This window comes from Heteronotia binoei, chromosome 21, assembly GCF_032191835.1.
Source record: "Heteronotia binoei isolate CCM8104 ecotype False Entrance Well chromosome 21, APGP_CSIRO_Hbin_v1, whole genome shotgun sequence".
Taxonomy (NCBI): domain Eukaryota; kingdom Metazoa; phylum Chordata; class Lepidosauria; order Squamata; family Gekkonidae; genus Heteronotia; species Heteronotia binoei.
In genome coordinates this window covers 82,697,201-82,716,795 of record NC_083243.1, presented here as the reverse complement: position 1 = coordinate 82,716,795, position 19,595 = coordinate 82,697,201, and the positions used below count along the sequence as shown (strand labels likewise).

At 44.8% G+C, this 19,595-nt stretch overlaps 1 protein-coding gene across 2 annotated transcripts in view; it reads right to left on the bottom strand.

The window, feature by feature from the left end:
- Nucleotides 1-19,595, bottom strand: part of CAPN3 (calpain 3) — a 46,980-nt gene extending 27,385 nt beyond the window's left edge. For both annotated transcript variants that reach the window (XM_060262931.1, XM_060262932.1), the window contains exons 1-7: nucleotides 19,152-19,595; nucleotides 13,703-13,772; nucleotides 11,181-11,299; nucleotides 10,793-10,926; nucleotides 9,916-10,084; nucleotides 5,633-5,764; nucleotides 4,253-4,336 (exon numbers count right to left, since the gene is read on the bottom strand). In XM_060262931.1, coding sequence (XP_060118914.1) covers nucleotides 4,253-4,336; nucleotides 5,633-5,764; nucleotides 9,916-10,084; nucleotides 10,793-10,926; nucleotides 11,181-11,299; nucleotides 13,703-13,772; nucleotides 19,152-19,436 — 993 coding nt within the window. In that variant the 5' untranslated portion in view covers nucleotides 19,437-19,595. The remainder of the gene's footprint in view (nucleotides 1-4,252; nucleotides 4,337-5,632; nucleotides 5,765-9,915; nucleotides 10,085-10,792; nucleotides 10,927-11,180; nucleotides 11,300-13,702; nucleotides 13,773-19,151) is intronic.

Below are 19,595 nucleotides of genomic sequence, written 5' to 3'. Positions count from 1 at the left end.
AGACAAGGAAGAATTGGATGAGAAAGAGAAGGAAAAACTGAAAAAATGGGAGGTGGACAGGACCTGGGCTAATTGGCTTCCTGGGTTCTGTATTTATGCCGGGGTGATTGCGAGGGCGCAGCCATGGCGAACAGCATCCCTGTTCCAGTATTTGGACATAATTTATAAAGGCTATACGGCCTTTAATGAACCAGCCTGGTTACAATATGACCAGGAATTTAGGATGAGGGCTGCCCTGTATTCGTCCCTTCAGTGGGATCGGATCCATCAGCAGCTTTGGCTGCAGGTTATGTCCCCGGCTAGGCCTAATCTGGGTGATCGCTCTGATAGTGGTCACTTGGTGAGTAGGTCATCCACATCCACTGCTGGATCATCAGGCTCTCCCCGTGGTGCAGCGGGGCAGGCAGTTCAACCCCGCATGCTCTGCTGGGAATTTGGATCCCTTGGGGTATGTAATAGGAAGGCGTGCCAATTCAAGCATGAGTGCCCCATGTGTGGTGGTTCCCACTCAGTTGACAACTGCCCTAGAGCCCGTGGGCATAAAAGTACGAAGAAGCCTGGCGGGAGCGGAGGTACCTTTCCAGCTAAGAAAGGGGCCCAGGCCGATAAGGGTGGGACCTCTTGAGCAGTGGCTGTCGAGGTACCCTCGAAGGATTGATAGTTTGTATTTGTTAGAAGGTTTTTAAGTTGGGTTTAGGATCCCTTTTCAGGGTCCTCGAGTTCCGTTTATGTCAGGAAACCTTAAGTCAGTTCAGGGCTTGGAGCAGGCCATTAGGGACAAGATTGCAAAAGAACTGGCTGAAGGAAGGATACTGGGTCCTTTTTCACATCCTCCAGTGAATACTCTTAGAGTCTCACCTTTGGGTGTGGTGCTTAAAACGGCACCTGGTGAATTTCGTTTGATTCACCATTTGTCTTTTCCTAACGGTAAGTCCGTGAATGATGGGATCCCAGAGCACTTATGCTCTGTTAGGTACACCAGCTTTGACCACGCTATTGCCGTGGTGAGGCGTTGCGGGGTGGGGGCAGAATTGGCAAAATGTGACATTAAGTCTGCGTTTCGCCTTTTACCTGTCCATCCCGATGATTTTGAACTTCTAGAGTTTTCTTTTGAGGGTCAATTTTACATGGATAGAGCATTGCCAATGGGCTGCTCTGTGTCCTGTTTGGCTTTCGAGCGTTTCAGCACATTTTTGCTGTGCGAGAGAAAGGATGTTGTTCATTATTTAGATGACTATCTTTTTGTGGGTCCCGAGGAGACTGGGTGTTGTGGGCAGTTGCTGTCTGGCTTTGTTGAGCTGGCGGCGGAGCTTGGGGTTCCTTTAGCGCCTGAGAAAACTGAAGGTCCGACCCAGAGGTCGACCTTTTTGGGGATTGAGATTGACACTATTGCACAGTTGTCTAGGGTGCCTCTTCAGAAAATAGTGGAGCTGAGGGCTAGGATTTCTACCTTTCTTCTTAAAAGGAAGGTTACTTTGTTGGAGTTGCAGCAGCTAGTTGGGCACCTCAACTTTGCTTGCAAAGTGGTTGCTCCTGGGAGGGCTTTTCTTAGAAAGCTGTGCGATGCTATGGCAGGGTTACACTTGCCTCAGCATAGAACTAGGGTCACCTGCAGCATGAGGGATGATTTGAGGGTTTGGCAGGAATTTTTGGAGTCCTTTAATGGAGTCTCTTTTTGGAGGGACAACATGAGGCTCGAAGCTGAGCTTCAGGTCATGTCTGATGCTGCTGGTTCCTTGGGTTTTGGAGTCTATTTCCATGGACATTGGTGGGCGGATAGTTGGCCTGACTCCTGGGTAAAGGTTGGTGTGAACCGGGATCTTACGTTTCTCAAGTTCTTTCCTATTTTAGTCGTGGTTTGGCTGTGGGGGAAGGATATGGTCAATCACACTGTCCATTTTTGGTGTGATAAGATGGTGGTGGTCCATGTCAATTCCCTTTCATCCAAATCTGGCCGGGTTATGAGATTGGTTGAGGGCCTTCACTCTGCACTGTTTGCAGGTTAAGATTTTGTTTTTAGCCGAGCATGTTCCTGGAGTGAGTAATGGGGTGGCTGACTCTCTATCTCGTAAACAGATGGAGAGGTTTCGTCAGCTGGCCCCAGATGCTGACAGAGAGTCGGTGCCAATGCCCCAGGAGTTATGGCTGATTGGAGAGCCGAGGCCTGCAGAGCGATAGGTTTAGCCATTGCACCCAGCACCAGGAAGTCTTACGAACAGGCTGTGCGGCAGTTTGAAGACTTTAGGGCTGAGGTAGGGTATTGCAAGGTTTGGCCCCTCCCGGTGGAGCATTTGCTCCATTACTGTGTTTTGCTGCAAAGTAAGGGGTTGGCCATGCGATCCATTAGGGGGCGCCTGTCTGCATTGGCTTTGGTCAGTAAGGCGCTGGGTTATAGGGAAGAAACAGCTGACTTTTGTATTCGAAAGATGCTGGAGGGGTGGGCCAGAGAGGTCGGTCCCAGGGTTGATATGCGGAATCCTGTGTCTCCTTTGATTCTGCGGGGTTTGAAGAGGGTTTGGGACGTGGTGTGTGCTTCGTCATTTGAAGCATGTTTGTTTCACGCTGCATCTTTGTTAGCTTTTGGGGGGGCTCTTAGAGTAAGTGAGCTGGTGGCACAGTCTAGAAACAATGTTTCTGGTAAGGCTCTGTTGTTAAGGGATCTGCAGCTATTTGCGGGTAAGGCAGTCATCACTGTCCGTTGCTCTAAGACGGATCAGTTGCAGAAGGGTACGGTGCTCGAGTTGGGTAGTTGTTCAGAGCTTGAGCTGTGTCCAGTTACTGCGTTGGCTGCTTATTTGGCAGTTAGGGGGTCCATGGAGGGGGTTTTGTTTATGCATTCGAATGGTTGCCTGTTGACGAAGCATCGGTTTTGGGCAGTAACGTCACGGGCTTTGGGTGAGTTGGGGTTGTCTGGGGTGTGGTTTGGGACCCACTCCTTTAGAATTGGGGTAGCCTCAACAGCGGCTGTCATGGGGTATCCTTCCACTTCCATTCAGAGATTGGGCAGGTGGCGTTCCTCGACCTATAAGGCTTACGAGCGACGTTTTATTAGGCTGTGAGTGACTTGGTGTCTGTTTATTGTTGGTTCTGTTCTAGTTTAACTGTTTTTTCTCTTTAGATGCTGTTGTTCCTGGCCAGAGGAGCTGAGTTCTCATATGCGGCCATAGCCACGTGTTTTAGGCCGCTCATCAGGCTTGGAGAACTGCGGTTGGCTCTCAGCTGGGACTCAGCCAGCCTGTGTGTATCAAATGGCGGGGGCGCCGGGGCCTTCAGTGGCCAGGCCTGCTGCCTTTGTTGTTTAAAGATTGTGTGGGTCCTCCTCCTCAGGTTTTAATTGTTCACCTGGGAGGGAACGATCTGGGACTCTTAAAGGGCAAGGCCTTACAAACCCTAATGATGCTACCAGCCGTGAAAACCTGAAATCTTTGGCAAGGCCTTAGTTTGGCAGGCCCGGGATGATTTCCAGCACATTCGGGAGCGATGGCCTGGGACCACCATAATTTGGTCAGCCATGCTGCCCCACCTGGTGTGGCATTGTGCTTGAGACCCTGCAGCTATAGAAAGGGCCCGGTATATGGCTAATAAGGAGATCAGGAAGGTGCTGGAAAAGGGGTTGGGCCACTATTTGCCCCATCCGGACATTTTGTTGAAATTTCCTGACCTCTACAGAGGGGATGGGGTCCATCTCTCAGAAAAGGGTAATATGCTTTTTCTGAGAGATTTGCAACAAGGGTTGCGGGTGGCTTTGGGCCTCCTGGTGGGCACTAAGCCCTAAGTAGAGACTTGGCCTTAGTAGTGGCAGGTTTTTGGGGTTTAGGGCACTATGAGGCTAGGGGAGGACTGTGAAGCATTCCCCTTTTGGGGAATTTGGGGTCTGGCATGATCAGCCTTTGGGTTTCAAAACCCGGGTTTGGAGAATGCAGACTGCAAGACCCGGGTTTGGAGAATGTCCGGGAGGCTTGGCTAGAGGGTGCCTTTCTGGCGAGATGTGTGTCTGGGTTTGGGCCCTCTGGTGCGTGCCTCCCTGCTGGGCCTGCCTGGAGGGAGCCGAGTAACACTCAGCTCCGGCTGGGGGGCTTGGTCTCTCGCCCGTTAATGGTAGGGAAGTGGTCGCGGTGACCCCTAGCCCTGGCCAGGCCGCTGGTGTGGTACCCTTGCTGTTTACTAGAATATTGAATAAAGTGGCCCAATTTTATACCAATACTCTGTGTTTGACTCTTTATTCCGTCCTTGGGGAGCAATAACTATTTACCTCATCCACTGCTGTCACTGAATATGCATGACCTTTAACAAGTCCATTAGCCAGTCGCATCTCAAACAACATTGGAACAATTGTCTGAAAAACACAATGATAATATGGTAGCAGTTGCATTCTCTGAGTTTTTTTTTAAAAGGGCAGCTTATAATTATGCTTTACATTTTGTTTTGTTCTAATTCATATTTTCCTTGGCAAACAGTTCCATAAATAGACAAGGCAGTCATTGAATATTTATGATATGAACATTGGTCATAGGAGGCTAGGTAAAGGCCTGTCAAAAGTAGTTGAGACAATGATGAAATGCAGCAGTCATTAATTTACTTCCTTTCACTGGGTTACAAAAATTCTTTCCCTATGCACTGGCTGCTCACATCCTGCCAGACATGCCTACTGCAACTCTAAGTTGCTCCAGACTACTTCATTTGGTGTCTAGCCAACCAAACATAACCTTCCAGGCCATGGCATCTATCTCTTTCTTTAATCCTCCCAACATCTCAGAGTGTTTCCTGCCTCTTCGGTGGGCATGCCCCACAAAAGTAATCCCTGCCGCATTCAACTTGTGCTCAACCAGGCTCATCCCACCAGATTCAACCTGTGTTTCCCTCTGGGTCGTACTGCCTCTGGACCCACATAGGGTTGGCCTGGGTTATCCCAGCACCCTCTGTTTATTTCCTTTGCTTGTATGTCCCAGCTGCCATGAACCGTCACAAACACCAGAGCAATAAGAATTCATTCCACAGAAATTCCACAATAACACTATTGCAAAATAAATAAGTAACAGTAAAGACTTACTAGAACTACCTTTTTCTGAAGGAAGGGTAAACAGTTCTTACACTGAATATACAATATAAGCCAGGTCATTGGTTCATCTCACTCAGTATCTACTGTCACTGGCAACGGGGGTCTGATAGAGTTGCCAACCTCCTGAGAACTAGAGAAGTCCCAGGATTATGAATGATCTCCAGGCTACAGAAATCCATTCCTCTGAAGAAAATGGCTACTTTGGAGACTGAGACCGCTATAGCATTATACCTTGCTATAGCCTCTCCACAAACACCTCCCTACCCAGACTCCATCCCCAAATCTCCAGGAATTTCCCAGCCCCAGGTTGGCAACCCTAATTGTGTTTGTATTTTTTATTTTTAGCAATGTGCAAGTTTTATATTTTAACATAAGTGTTTTAGGTTTTTGTTTGTATTCTGGTCATGGGCTATAATAAATTGTATTACTATTAATTGTCCAGAGAATGTGTTCTACCACTGAACCAAAGACTGCCAATATTTCAGTCTGGTGCCAACTTTCAGGAGTTCCAGTTGTTCTGTTAGACATATGAATAGATTGTACTGGGTAGCTGTTGACTATAGGTATACAAACCCGAGTTGCCCCATCATTAGTATGTTTGGTTGAATCATTCAGTCGTTGAACATTCATATTCTTCTTCATTTGGTCAATTAACAACCCAATATCAGTTTGAGGAGCGCTTCCATAAATAAGTCCCATGTTGTCCTGGGATAGAAAAAAAGGACAGACAGAGCAGGAAACAAAAGAAATAAAGGAATAGGAAGAGAAAATAAAACAGAAAGAGTGGAAAGTAAAGAGTAGGGCCCATTGTGAAAGACAGAAAAACACCGAGGATAGGCAAAAGAAGCAAACCCCCCCCCCAATGTTAGTAATTTCTGTAGCCCCATGTCAGAGGAATTTGTGAATTTCTCAGTAGTATATATTGAAATACATGTGGTAGCACTTCTACTGTATCTTTTGAATTTGCTCTATCTGTTAGCAAAACTCCCACGCCTGATTGAGTATGAGTACACTATTTGATCCAATCTGACACAGAAGTGACTCAGTTGAGTTAGAGGAAGGTGCTTGGGGCTGGGACAGAACTGCTGGCAAGGTGTTAAGTTTTTCGAAACTGCTGGGGAACATTATTTAGAGTTGCTGTGTGAGACTATTGTGTGAGTGCTTGAAGCCTGCTGGAGAGGGGTTTCTTATTGCTTCTGTGTGTCTTTTGTGTGGTTGTTGCTGAGAGAGGGGGGCCTATTTACCTGGGAATGGTTGCTGGCCCCACCCTCTACTGTTGCTCTGGCTGTTGAGTCAGAGGTGGGGGCTTGAGCCTTTAAATTGCAAGGCTCCTCTTCTCCAGAGGTGTGTGCTGAAGGGCTCTTGGCCTGTGGCTCTTAGCCTGGGGGTTCTGTAGGAGGGTGAGTAGTTCCTCACAAGTAGTCTCAAGAGGCAGTTGGGCAGTGGAATTTACAGGGAAGTCAAAATAAGGAGAACTACTTTTGGAAAGAACAGCCGGTGAGGAAGCTGAGGCAGTTACGTGTAAAGTCTGTGGGATATTTGTATTTCTACCTGAGGATAGCAGCAATTACACTTGCATCAAGTGTAAGTTGGTAGCCCAGCTAGAGGAGAAGATATGGGGACTTGAGGCCCTCTTGTCTACTCTACAGTGTATATAGGAAGGTGAGGATTTTTTGGGGGGCAGAACCCATGAAGTGCTCTTGAAAGAATAACAGGAGGAAGAGGAAAAGGTATCTCAGCAAATGGAATCCAACACAGGAAGAGAGTTCATGGAAAAATGTAATCTGCAGGAGCAGAAAAACCAGGAGACATTCTGAGCCTCTGTTGCTCAGCAATCAGTTCCAGGATCTCCCCACAGATACTAATTCTGAACCACTGGAACAAGGGTTGCTTCTCCAGCCAGTGGTGTAGGGAGGGGAGGGCAGGGGGCTGGGTCGCCCCAGGTCTGGGGGGTCTGGGGGGCCCCCGCATTGCCAAGGGGGGTCCCGAACAATGGGCTGGAAGCGAATGCAAGCCCTTGGCAAGTTGTAGGGGGAGCGGCGGCCGTCTGGAGCCGGGGAAGGCGCATGGCTGGCTCCCTGCAGCCCGAGGGGGAACCCGGCAGGCGCCACCGGTGACTTCCTCCCGCTGCAGCGCTTGGTGATCCGGTAGGTCCCCAGGATGGATGGGCTCTCTCGGGCGCGCCTCTGGAGGAATGAAGCCGGGAAGGCGGCAGCCAAGGGAGGCTGGGATCCTGTGCACGCTGCCCTGGTACGGTGGAGGGCTTGCTTGCGAAGAAGGCGGGCTTCAGGTCGGGCTGCCTTTTCGGGCGTCCCCTTTGCAGAGCGGCGCTTCGGAGCGGTTTTCTTTGCAAAGCGTTTTTTTTTCTTGTTCTTTGCGAGTTCGTTTTTTAAAACTGTTATGTAAGGCTTTGTAGATCGCACATGTAAGGAACGGACGGGTTGTCATGCTTGGAACGTGTGAAGCGCTCGTGCTCTCCCGCCCCCACATAGGGGGGCCCACATAAATTTTGGGCCCCAGGCCCCCAAAGCCCTAGCTACGCCCCTGTCTCCAGCCTCTATGAAGTTTGAACGAAATTTCTCAGGATCCTGTGGATAAGAAGCCTGGAGCTTCTGCTCCCCAATATAGGAAGAGGAGGGTATTGGTAATTGGAGTTTCCTTGCTCAGGGGGGTAAAGCCCAAAGTGTACCAACTGGACTTGTTGTCTCAAGAGGTATGGTGTTTACTGGGTTCATGCATCCAGGATATGACAGAAAGGATAGGCTCATGGATTATTATCCCTTTTTACTGATCCACATGGGAACAAATGATACTGCCTGGCACAGCCCTGAGTGTATTAAAAGAGACTATGTGACTCTGGGTCAGCACAGCCCTGAGTGTATTAAAAGAGACTATGTGACTCTGGGTCGGCACAGCCCTGAGTGTATTAAAAGAGACTATGTGACTCTGGGTCGGAAAGCAAAGGAGCTGGGAGTGCAGGTTGTGTTTTAATCAGTTCTTCCTGTTGAAGGCCATGGCTTAGGATGAGAAAGAAGAATACTTCAAATAAATGACTGGCTACGTCAATGGTGTCATCAGGAAAGATTTGGATTTCTGGACCATGGCTTACATTTTCGAGATGGTGGTCTTCTATCGGAAGATAGGTTGCATCTCATGAAGATAGGAAAAAGGGTGTTTGGTAAGAGCCTTGCTAACCTAATAAGGAGGGCTTTAAACTAAATTGTATGGGGGGAGAGAGCCAATAATTCAGAGTTTAATATGATGCCACTAACTGAAGATAAGTATACTACACCAATATGTTGTTCTTTAAAGGAGTTATATCAGAAAAAATATATTCCCATATACTGCATTCTATTACAAACAGTATTCCATTATATTAGTGGTCCCCAACCTTTTTGGCACCAGGGACCAGTTTTGTGGAAGACAATTTTTCCACAGACCGGGGGTGGGTGGGAGGGGAATGGTTTCCGGATGATACAATTGTGCACTTTATTTGGGTGTAGTGGTTAAGTATGCGGACTCTTATCTGGAAGAATCAGGTTTGATTCCCCACTCCTCCACTTATAGCTACTGGAATGGCCTTGGGTCAGCCATAGCTCTCGTAGGAGTTGTCCTTGAAAGGGCAGCTTCTGGGAGAGCTCTGTCAGCCCCACCCACCTCACAGGGTGTCTGTTGTGGGGGAAGAAGATAAAGGAGATTGTAAGCCACTCTGAGACTGATTCAGAGAGAAGGGTGGGGTATAAATCTACGGTCGTCTTATTATTATTTCAGTATTGACAATCTAAAGAAATTCCTTTAATTAAGGGCTCTCTAAAAATTATAAGGAAGTCCAACAAATCATTTGATATGCCCTGATTTTGAAGTCACATTACATATTCATCCTATAACTCTTGCAAGACTTTTATGCATATGAAAAAATATACACATATACACAGTGATGTAGATTAGGGATGGGTATGAATCAGTTAAGGAACCAAAATTTGGCACAAACTTGGGCCAGTTCAGAGTTTGTGAACTAATGTTCAGGGAAGGTCCCTTTCCTGAACATTTCCCAGACTTGTGGCTGGTTTTGTCCAGCTGTTCAGGACCAGCCATTTAAACCTGACAGCTGAGTGGTGTGGGGTCCTGTCAGTTTCCGCCCCCCCTTCAAAGGGGGAAGTGAAACCAACTGTTTAAATAGCTGACAGCCACTTCAACCTAACTGCTGGCCAGTGGACCTAGTAAACTGTTAAAGGTAAAGGTAGTCTCCTGTGCAAGCACCAGTTGTTTTTGACTCTGAGGTGACGTTGCTTTCACAACGTTTTCATGACAGACTTTTTATGGGGTGGTTTGCCATTGCCTTCCCAGTCATCTACACTTCCCCCCAGCAAGCTGGGTACTCATTTTACCCTTGCCATGTGTTTTCTCCTTTCTCCTAGCCCCAGTGAGCCATGGCAGGGAGAAAGGAGGAAGGGAAGACCCTTCCAGGAAGGTCTCTGTCCCCTTTATACCAGCAGCAGCTTGCTTGGTGGGCCCTTTTGGCTTGGTTTGGTTCAGAGGTTGGTTCAGAAGCCACACTGAACCAAACAGCTTTTGGGGGGGTTCGTGTCCATCCCTATTGTAGATAAGGTGAAACAAAGGTATTTTCATGTGTCTGAAATCAATTCAATATATAGTGCAATACTGAGGGCAACAATATTCCAGATGATTAGTGAACAGTTACATGAATGATCATTGTATCCAATAGCCATCTGTTGCCAGATCATCCTCATTATGACGTGTTTGCCTTGTATTTATTTAATATAAACAGCATAAAATATTATGCTAGAATGATAATTATGGATGTGAGTAAATCCTTAGCACTTTCTAGCATGTACCTCAATAGAGCATGCCATGAGTGATCCTCTCTCAATGACGTGCTTCATGATTTTGTATATATCTTTAGGTGCATCCTTTATCTCATAGAACTCTGTCACTCCTCCAGTGAAATCTTCCATGGCCTCTGTGGTGTTGCCTCCTTTCAGAGCCTCATAGGACCCATGAAGTCTGAAAAGATCAACCAAAAAAATCAGTACAGACAATCCTTGAACTTCTTCGTCATTTATATATAGTTTGTTTTTGAATGAAAGGTTTGTAATGTAAATCAAGAACTCAAACATTGAAAGCATTTGTATTGTTTGATTTTGTCTATGTTCTCAATTTAACACTGGCAGGCTGAACACATCCTGGCCCAGTAGTTCTCCAGATGAAAGGTCTCAAGGAAACAAAAATAGTTGCCAGCCTCCAGGTGGGGCCTGGAGATCTCCTGCTTTTATAACTGATCTCCAGCTGGCAGAGATCAGCTTCCCTGGAGAAAATGGCTGCTTTGAAGGGTGGACTCTATAGTATTGTACCATGCTAAGGCCCGTCCCCAAACTCCACCCTCTCCTGGATCCACCTCAAAGTCTCCAGGTATTTTCCAGTACAGACCTGGCAACCCTAAAAATAGTTTCCAGGAGAGGCAGAAACTTTTCCCAGTATATGCACCAGGAAGCACAGTATCCACACTGTCTTGTAGTGGCTTCTTCCTAAGAAACCATACAACACTGGAGTTATATTGCTGCATGGTTGGTGGACCTGAAAAAACTCAAGGGAAGATAGCTCTTTATTATAATATGCATCTGTAGTTACTTGTGGTAAGATTACTGCCATTAGTTTATAATCAGATGTCTCTGCTTTACCATAGACAGCAAATAGGATCCAAAATGTATTTACTTTGCATAGGCCTTTTCCAGCAAAGCACTCCAAAATTCATTTTGCTGGGAGGATTTGGTAAATACCAGCTGTTTACCGTATGTTGGTAAGCGATCATCAATGACAACTTCCACCCAACTTCCATAACGCCAAAACTGGAAAGTAAAAAGTTAAATTAGAATTTGAAGTGGTGAAATATGTAACAAAAAGCAGGTAACTACAGCCTGTAAACACGAGCTGGCTTGCACATTACAGCTGCCATGTATGGATTGGTTTTATTGTTTCAGTATACATTTGTAACTGGGAAAGAGTAGTTAAAGAGGCCATTCATTAGAATATTTCTGTGCTATGCACTGCTACAGCTGAATGATGAAAAGGGAACCACTTGTCTAAAATTAACAAGACGTACCTGGAAGTGAAAAATCCCAGCATAATCTTTGATGAAGGTCTGGTCTTGAGGTATGACCCGGAACAGCAACTTTTCATTCAAGGTCAGACAAGCAATGGCAGCCAAGAACCAACAATCACCTGAGATAAAGGAAAAGGGGTAGGGGGGAAAGAGTCAGAATTAAGGGGAAAAGGAAAGTGTATACAATGGAAGAATGAGGCTATTTACAGATGATTTTTCTGTTGTAAAATAAAGAAAACTCTATAACCCTTTAGAGGTGGTCCAGAGAATGCAGATAATTTGCCCACTTAGCACTAAAACAACAACCAAAACATACACAAATAAAAAAACCAAAACCAAACAATGCTGTGAGTTGAATATGATTCTCCACCATTTTGCCAACACCATTGTTACCAAGATTTCTACTCATAATATGTCCATAGTCTCACGGGTGACATTCCTTCACCAGTACATATACACTAAAGTTATACGAGTTTTCATGTTGGTAAACTATTCTTATAATCCCTTAAAAGAAAAACAGGACCTGTGTGGATTGGTGGGGTGGGGGACCAAGAACTCCCCACCCCACCAATCCACACAGGTGTAGCATTGCTCTGCATTTTCATGTTTTGACCTGTTTAATTTTTTTCTTTGCAGAAATATGGGTGCTGCTGCCCCTTATCCTCAAGTACTGGAGTGAATATCTTTGTTTAAAAGGACCCTTCCTCCACAGAAAAGCTTAGATCATTACAGCAAGATTCAATTACATCAGAGCAGCTTTATGCTGTAATTTCAGCGTCAGGGCAGGTGCAGGACTAAAGCTAAGTGGGAAACCCCAGCCATTGCATCTTGAATGATCATCTGTGCCCTTATACCTTCTGACTCTACTAAGTGTGCAGTTGTCTTTACAGCAAAATCATCATAGTCCCTGGAAGAGGAGATCAGGGGATCTTCTTACTCTCCTTATCCAGAACCTCCAAATTAGGCTATCAGTGTAAAAGTAGAAATAAGGATAATGTAAATGATTATCTAATTAAAATATCAAAAGACTTGTCAGTAAGTAAATACTGTAGTGCTGAAACATCTTAGGTTGTTGAGTTCATATAACAAATGCTCCAGCATTCACCTGGGTTGTGCAGGAAAAGCATAGCGAGGAAGAATTTGTTTGCAACATCTTTTAATACTTCAAATGGAAGTTCTCAGATGTTTAGACTTGGCCTGTTACCTTTTTATTTCAATTAATTGACCTTTGGTGGTATGTTCCAGTAAGCAGCAAGCTTGTTTGAGAGCTATCACCATGATGTAATATCTTTTCTAATAAGGCCAGGATGCATTCAGTTTTAGTCACTTTTCCCTTTGTTTCATCAGGTGCTGGGTTTGGATCAGACCCAGGGGGCAGAAAAGGAAAAGGAAAAAAAGAGAAATGATAAAAGGAGTGCCTGCAGGAAAAGTTCAGCTGCTTGCTGTTCAACAGCAGTCACCCCATGAAAGCTACTAGTAGTGGTTAGATTTTCAGACCAAGATCCAAGCTCAAAGACACACTCTGCCATGGAACTTCAATGGGTGATCTGGGGCCAATCACACCCTCTCAGGCTAATTTATCTCATATGATTGTTGTGAGGATAAAAACAGTCCCCATTGAGGACATAAAGTGGGGTAAAAATGAAATAATATATAGCTGAAGATGGGGGAGCAGATAAAAGGTAGGTCTGGTCAGTGGTAGAAGGAAGTAGAGAAAGGTAAGGATTTGGGGGTTGCCAAGAGGAAGGATAGCGTAGGGAAGGGAATACATGGAAGAATGAGTTGCCCCTCACAAGTCGTTTCCCAAGTAGAGTCTGCTTCTGTGGGAGGGGGAGGGCTAAAGACAGGGACAAATAAATGGAAGTTGGCTGGTAGGTGAGAAGGGAGAGGGAAGCAGGAAAAGAGAAGAAGCTAGGGGGGATTCAGGGAAGGGAAAGATGAAATGAGGGAAATGAGTCCCCATGAGTTCCTGTGTGTGACCCCCAATCCATAGATTTAGTGGAGGCCTGCTATACGTGTGGGAGGGATCTCATCTTCCCCCACTTTCTCCCTGGGTTCCTCTGCAGCCGCTGGACCCAACACCTTCCTCCTTTCTCTCAGTGGTTCATCTGGAGCTGCTCCAGGTAAGCTCACAGAGGCTTCCTTCCTTCCTCCCCTTTCCTTCAGACCATGCTCTGCTGCCATGGCTGGACAGTTCTAGGCTTATTCCTGAGTCATTTTAACATCTCAATTATCCTCTGATTGTCTCTGACAAATAATGTGGTGGTGGTTAATGGAAAGTCACATTAAGTTGGCCCTGTAGGTTTTCAAGGCAAGAGATATTTAGAGGTGGTTTGCTATTGTTTGCCTCTGCATTGTGACCCTGGACTTCCTTGGTGGTCTCCCATTCTAATACTAAACAGAATGACTGTGCTTAGCAGCCAAAATCCAATGAGATCAGGCTAGCCTAGACCATCCAACTCAGGGTAATTAATGTGGTTTGTTAACACAAATTCAAATAGTGCAGAGCAAGATTCTCATACCTAGTTCTCCTTGACAAATGTCAGTCCTGTTGGCTCCACCAACAATAAAACGTGGATTCTCACAGATTTCCTACAGATAAGAAAGAAATTCCTGAGAAGGAACAATGCATTACAGTTTAAAAGTGAAACAAATTGTTGCTGTGCTGGTACAAGCCTTCTGCATTTTTTCATTTGGCTAAATATGCAAAGCCTCAGGTTGGATGCAATCCACATTTTTTGGACAGTATTTGGACAATATTTGGACTGTATTTTGACACTGGAAGTAAACTACTCTGCCATAAGATCTGTTCACAATACCTTTGTGAAATACATGTAGCTCTCTGGAGTTTCTGTGTTCTGTAAGCAAACTGTTTCTGATTAAGAACAGCCCATGACTACGCTTTCTGCCTACATGGTTGGGGAGCTGATGTGATTATGAACCACACCTGCCCAATGCCTACAAAAATAACTTTCAAAACCAATAGTGTATTTGTATTTGTCCTGGGTGCTCAACACTTTTGACAAGCCGTAAAAAGAAGAGAAAGACAAACAGTAGCCAGATGCTTTAAATTTTAAAAAGCACTACACAGATACATATATTACTTTCTCCTACCTTCTGTGTGCTTCTGGGTGCCCTTAACTTGGTGAATGCATGTAGAAGAGAGCAGAATGGCGCCTGCTGAACTTTCCCCTTGATATCTGTTCAGTCAGTAGAAGGTTTGTAGAGAACCTGCATACATATAAATATATGTGCATAGGTTCTGTATGAGTAGTTGGGGGCCTTGCTTTGTGGTGCTGTTTCTGATACAGTAGAAGAACCTACCTGTGTGCATTTATATGCTCATAGAATTCTGTGCAGACTGCATAGGTGTATGGTAAGCAGATGCAATTGTGCTCCCCGCTACATACATCTGGTGACCATCTGAGGAGGACCACAGTCTTCATAGACTGCACTAATGACTAAAAAGCCTGCACCCCAGGCCTGCAGATTCTGGCTGACTCCTGTATATTCTGCCTTTAGGTCCTTTGGTGGAAGATACAGAAATCAGTCAGGATTTGCAGTCTGGGGTGAGGTCTTTTTAGCCATTAATGCAGACTGTGAAGACTGTGGTCCTCTTCAGATGGTCACTGAATGCATGTAGGAGGGCGCATGATCACAACAGCTAAATGTACTCCTGTCATCATGCCACTCTGTTTTTCTGAGTTTCTTTAATTAGCATATTGTTACTATTTTGGTCTGTTATTAGGAAAGTACTTCCTTTTACAAGATGCTTTGAGTGGCTATTCCAAATACCAATTCAAAACAACATCCTCTGACACCCATAGCACATGAAGGGAAATACACTTCAACTTCTGCAACAGCATAATACTGCAGAACAGGGCTTTTTTTTTTTTAGTAGGAACACACAGGAATGCAGTTTTGGCTGGCATGGCCAGAGCTCTAGCTCAAAAAAAGGTCTCAGGCAGAGGGAAGGCACTAGGTAGCCATGTGCTCCCAGACCATGTGCCCCATCCTCTCTGCGACTTCCAGCCTCCAACGGGGTTGTGAAGAGATTGAGAGATGTGGAGCCAACCATGAGTGCTCCCTCCGGGGAGAAGCTGGGCCTGCCACTGCCGGCTCTGCTGCACATTGCTCTCTCTCCAGTTGTGTTGGGGGAGAAGGGGAACAAGGTTTCTAATTGGGCTGTGTGGGAACACACATCCGTGAAATGCAGCTGATGGCACTGCACTGTTCTGTGTCAATATGTGGAAAGTAGACTACTAAATGTGTGACATCTCTTCTGGTGATATCAGGGGGTGTTGCCTAATATGCAAATATGTTCCTGCTGGGCTTTTTCTACAAAAAAAGTCCTGCTGCAGAACATTGTCCAGCTTCTGCTCATTACTAAATGCTTCACAAAATGAAATTGTAAAAAGCACGTAAAAAATGCTGAAGGTGGGGGTTGGGGATAGAAAAAGAATCGTCCCTATAATTTCTCCACTACCAATGATGACCACCCAAACATACTTCTAAAGTAATCAAAATCATGTGTGCCTGCCAGAAACATCTAGTTTGGATCTGAATGAAAAAAGTTTTAGTGTAGTGCAGTAAATTTCATTAACAGGCAGAGTTTCCCTATTTTAGAGAGAGCTTTGCTAGACAAAGGTCTTCTCCGATGGCAACAACAGCAAGCTAATATTGCCCTAATTCTAGCTGTCTATATGGAAGTCCACACTGCCATTTTAAGGATAGGGGTGGAGCTAACCTAAAGATAGTAGGGGATAGAATCATAGAGTTGGAAGAAACCTCCAGGGTCATCTAGTCCAACCCCCTGCACAATGCAGGAAACTCACAAACACCTCCCCCTAAATTCACAGGATCATCATTGCTGTCAGATGGCTAACTAGCCTCTGTTTAAAAACCTCCAAAGGAGGAGAGTCCACCACCTCCCAAGGAAGCCTGTTCTACTGAGGAATCGCTCTAACGGTCAGGAAGTTCTTCCTAATGTTGAGCCGGAATTTCAACCCATTGGTTCTGGTCCTATTTCAACCCACTGGTTCTGGTCCAACCTTCTGGGGCCACAGAAAACAATTCCACACCATCCTCTAAGACAGCCCTTCAAGTACTGAAGATGGTGATCATATCACCTCTCAGCCACCTCCTCTCCAGGCTAAACATGCCCAGCTCCTTCAACTTTTCCTTCAACTTTTTCAGTTTGGTGTAGTGGTTAAGTGCATGGACTCTTATCTGGGAGAACCAGGTTTGATTCCCCACTCCTCCACTTGCACCTGCTGGAATGGCCTTGGGTTAGTCATAGCTCTGGCAGAGGTTGTCCTTGAAAGGGCAGTTGCTGTGAGAGCCCTCAGCCCCACCCACCTCACAGGGTGTTTGTTGTGGGAGGAGAAGATAAAGGAGATTGTAAGCCACTCTGAGTCTCTGATTCAGAGAGAAGGGCAGGGTATAAATCTGCAATTCTTTTTCTTCTTCATAAAACTTGGTCTCCAAACCCCTCACCATCTTCGTCGCCCTCCTCTGGACCCATTCCAGTTGTCTATATCCTTCTTAAAATGTGGTGCCCAAAACTGAACACAATACTCCAGGTGAGGTCTTAACAGAGCCGAGTAAAGCGATACCATCACATCATGTGATCTGGACACTATACTTCTGTAGATACAGTCCAAAATTGCATTTGCCTTTTTAGCCACCGCATCACACTGTTGACTCATGTTCAGCGTATGATCCACTAAGACTCCTAGATCCTTTTCACACAGACCACTGCTAAGACAAGTCTCCCCCATCCTATAACCATGCATTGGATTTTTCCTACCTAAATGCAGAACTTTACATTTATCCCTGTTAAAATTCATTTTATTGGTTTTAGCTCTGTTTTCCAGCCTGTCAAGGTCATCCTTTATCCTGTTTCTGTCTTCTACTGTATTTGCAACCCCTCCCAATTTAGTATCATCAGCAAATTTAATGCTGGCTCCCTCTATTCCTTCATCCAAATCATTTATAAAGATGTTGAACAAAACAGGCCCCAGGACAGATCCTTGATGCACTCCACTTTTCACTCCTTTTCACTTCTCTCCAAGAGGATGAGGAACCATTCACAAGCACTGTCAATCAGTTACAGATCCACCTAACGGTAACAGGATGCAAATTACATTTACCAACTTGTCAACAAGGATAAAATGTAAAAGACTGGGGAAGGCAATGGCAAACCATCCCGTAAAAAGTTTGCTGTGAAAACGTTGTGAAAGCAACATCACCCCAGAGTCAGAAACGACTGGTGCTTGCACAGGGGACCTTTCCTTTCCTTTTTCCAACAAGGATAGTATGTGGAACCTTATCAAAAGCCTTACTGAAATCAAGATAAACTATGTCTACAGCATTCCCCTGATCCAGCAAGGTAGTCACTTTCTCAAAAGAAGAGATCAGATTAGTCTGACATTTCTTATTCTTGAGAAACCCATGCTGGCTCTTAGTAATAACATCAATTCTTTCTAAATGTTCTAGGACTGACTGTCTGATGATTTGTTCTAAAACTTTTCCAGGTATAGATGTCAAGCTGACGGGTCGGTAGTTACCTGGATCGTCTTTTTCCCCTTCTTGAAGATGGGGACAACAGTTGCCCGCCTCCAATCTTCCAACACATCTCCTGTTCTCCAAGAATTCTCAAAAATAATAGCCAGAGGCTCAGAAATTACATCCGCAAGCTCTTTTAGAACCCTTGGATGCAATTCATCTGGCCCTGAGGACTTAGTTTCATTTAAAGAATGTGTTTATGTACTACCCCTATGATGATCCTAGGTTTAGAATTTCATACCCTCCTTATATGCTCTGTTTTTGCCATGTTGAGCACCGTTTCCCTCAGAAGAAAAGACTGAGGAAAAGTAGGAAATGAGCAATTCCGCCCTCTCTTCATTACCTGTTACAATTTCACTTTCTTGCTCTTGCAATGGGCCTGCCATGTCTTTGCTCTTTTTCTTTCCCCTTTTTTGTTGTTTCTTTCCCCTTTTTTGTTGTTTTTGGCATCTTTGGCCAGCCTAAGCTCATACTGAGCTTTAGCTTTCCTAACTTTTTCCTTACAAACACTGGGATTAATCTTTCCTGTTTGGAAACAATGCAGGTGAACAAAATAATAATAAACTATAGAGAAATAATTGAATGGAGGGTGGTGGAGCAGATTAAAAATAGCATGAGAGAGGAACTTGCAATATCTTGTGTCATATATTATGACACCATCTAATGTGTCTGATCTGAAGGTATTCACCTTCTTCCACAGTGTTAGCAGTGTCATAGTGCCTCTTGGAGCAAGGAACAATTGTTTTCTGTTAAAGATTTGACCATTGGATAGGAGTGATGCCTCTACAAATGGAATAGGCCCTGGTGACTGTAACATCTGAAAGAGCCTAGAGTCTTTCTAATGAAACTATCAATCTACAAAAATATTTGTTACTTTTTAAGTTGAAGGAGTTGACCAATATTTGCACATGATGCATGTGTAATGAATATGTTGAATGTAGCAATCATTATAGTAAGCATGCTGTGTATATGGGGTGTATGTGTTAATCACATTTTCCCAGTAGCAAAATATTGTACTCAGTGCTGAGGAACTGGAATTTCCCTGCAGCAAATGAGCTAGTGTTTAGATGCCCCCTCAACACCTGAGTAATAATAATATATTTAAGAACCAAAGGTGAACTCTATCTGGCATGACATTTGAGCTCTGTATTCAGATGAAGCCAAGTCCAAATATAACTTTTAAAAAGCTGAAGGATCAGGCAAATCCTTTATTCTAAAAATCCCACTGTTTTCTAAATACACTTTTAATAAACAGTGCTTTCCCATCTTGAATAGTACATGCTAGAGGCAAAGCATGAAATTTTAAGATATTTGTCTAAACCAAAGAATTATTGATTTGGTTATATTTGCTAATCTTAAATACAATCAATCTATATACTAGACAGACAGCCTAGTCCTACTCACTGGTGGTCTCTTCCACTCAAATTTAACAGGGAGCTTTTGACTGTAGAAGAGGGAGGTATCATTAGCTGGGAAATCTGGATCCTCATACAGAATCTTCTTTTCAAGACACTTCTTGTAGAGCTCATGAAAAGTCTTCTCTTTCACTCCAATGATGGGCTGATTGCGACTGAGAATGGCAGAATAGATCCCTCCTGTGCCTCCACCTGTTTCAGCAGTGCTAACATGTTGTGGAACTGTTCCAGCCTCAGCCTTCTGAGCCACAGTGGCACTGACAGCCGTCGGCATGAAGGTAAAATTTAAGAAAATTGATCAAGAGCAACAACAAAAAGCAAGGAAGATTTTGCAATCTGGAAGGAAATGACAGAAAAGAGGAAGTTGCGCTGTAAGCTGTTTCACCAACACTGTTGTCTCTTTGTCTGCTGCTCGTCTACATACATTCAGGGA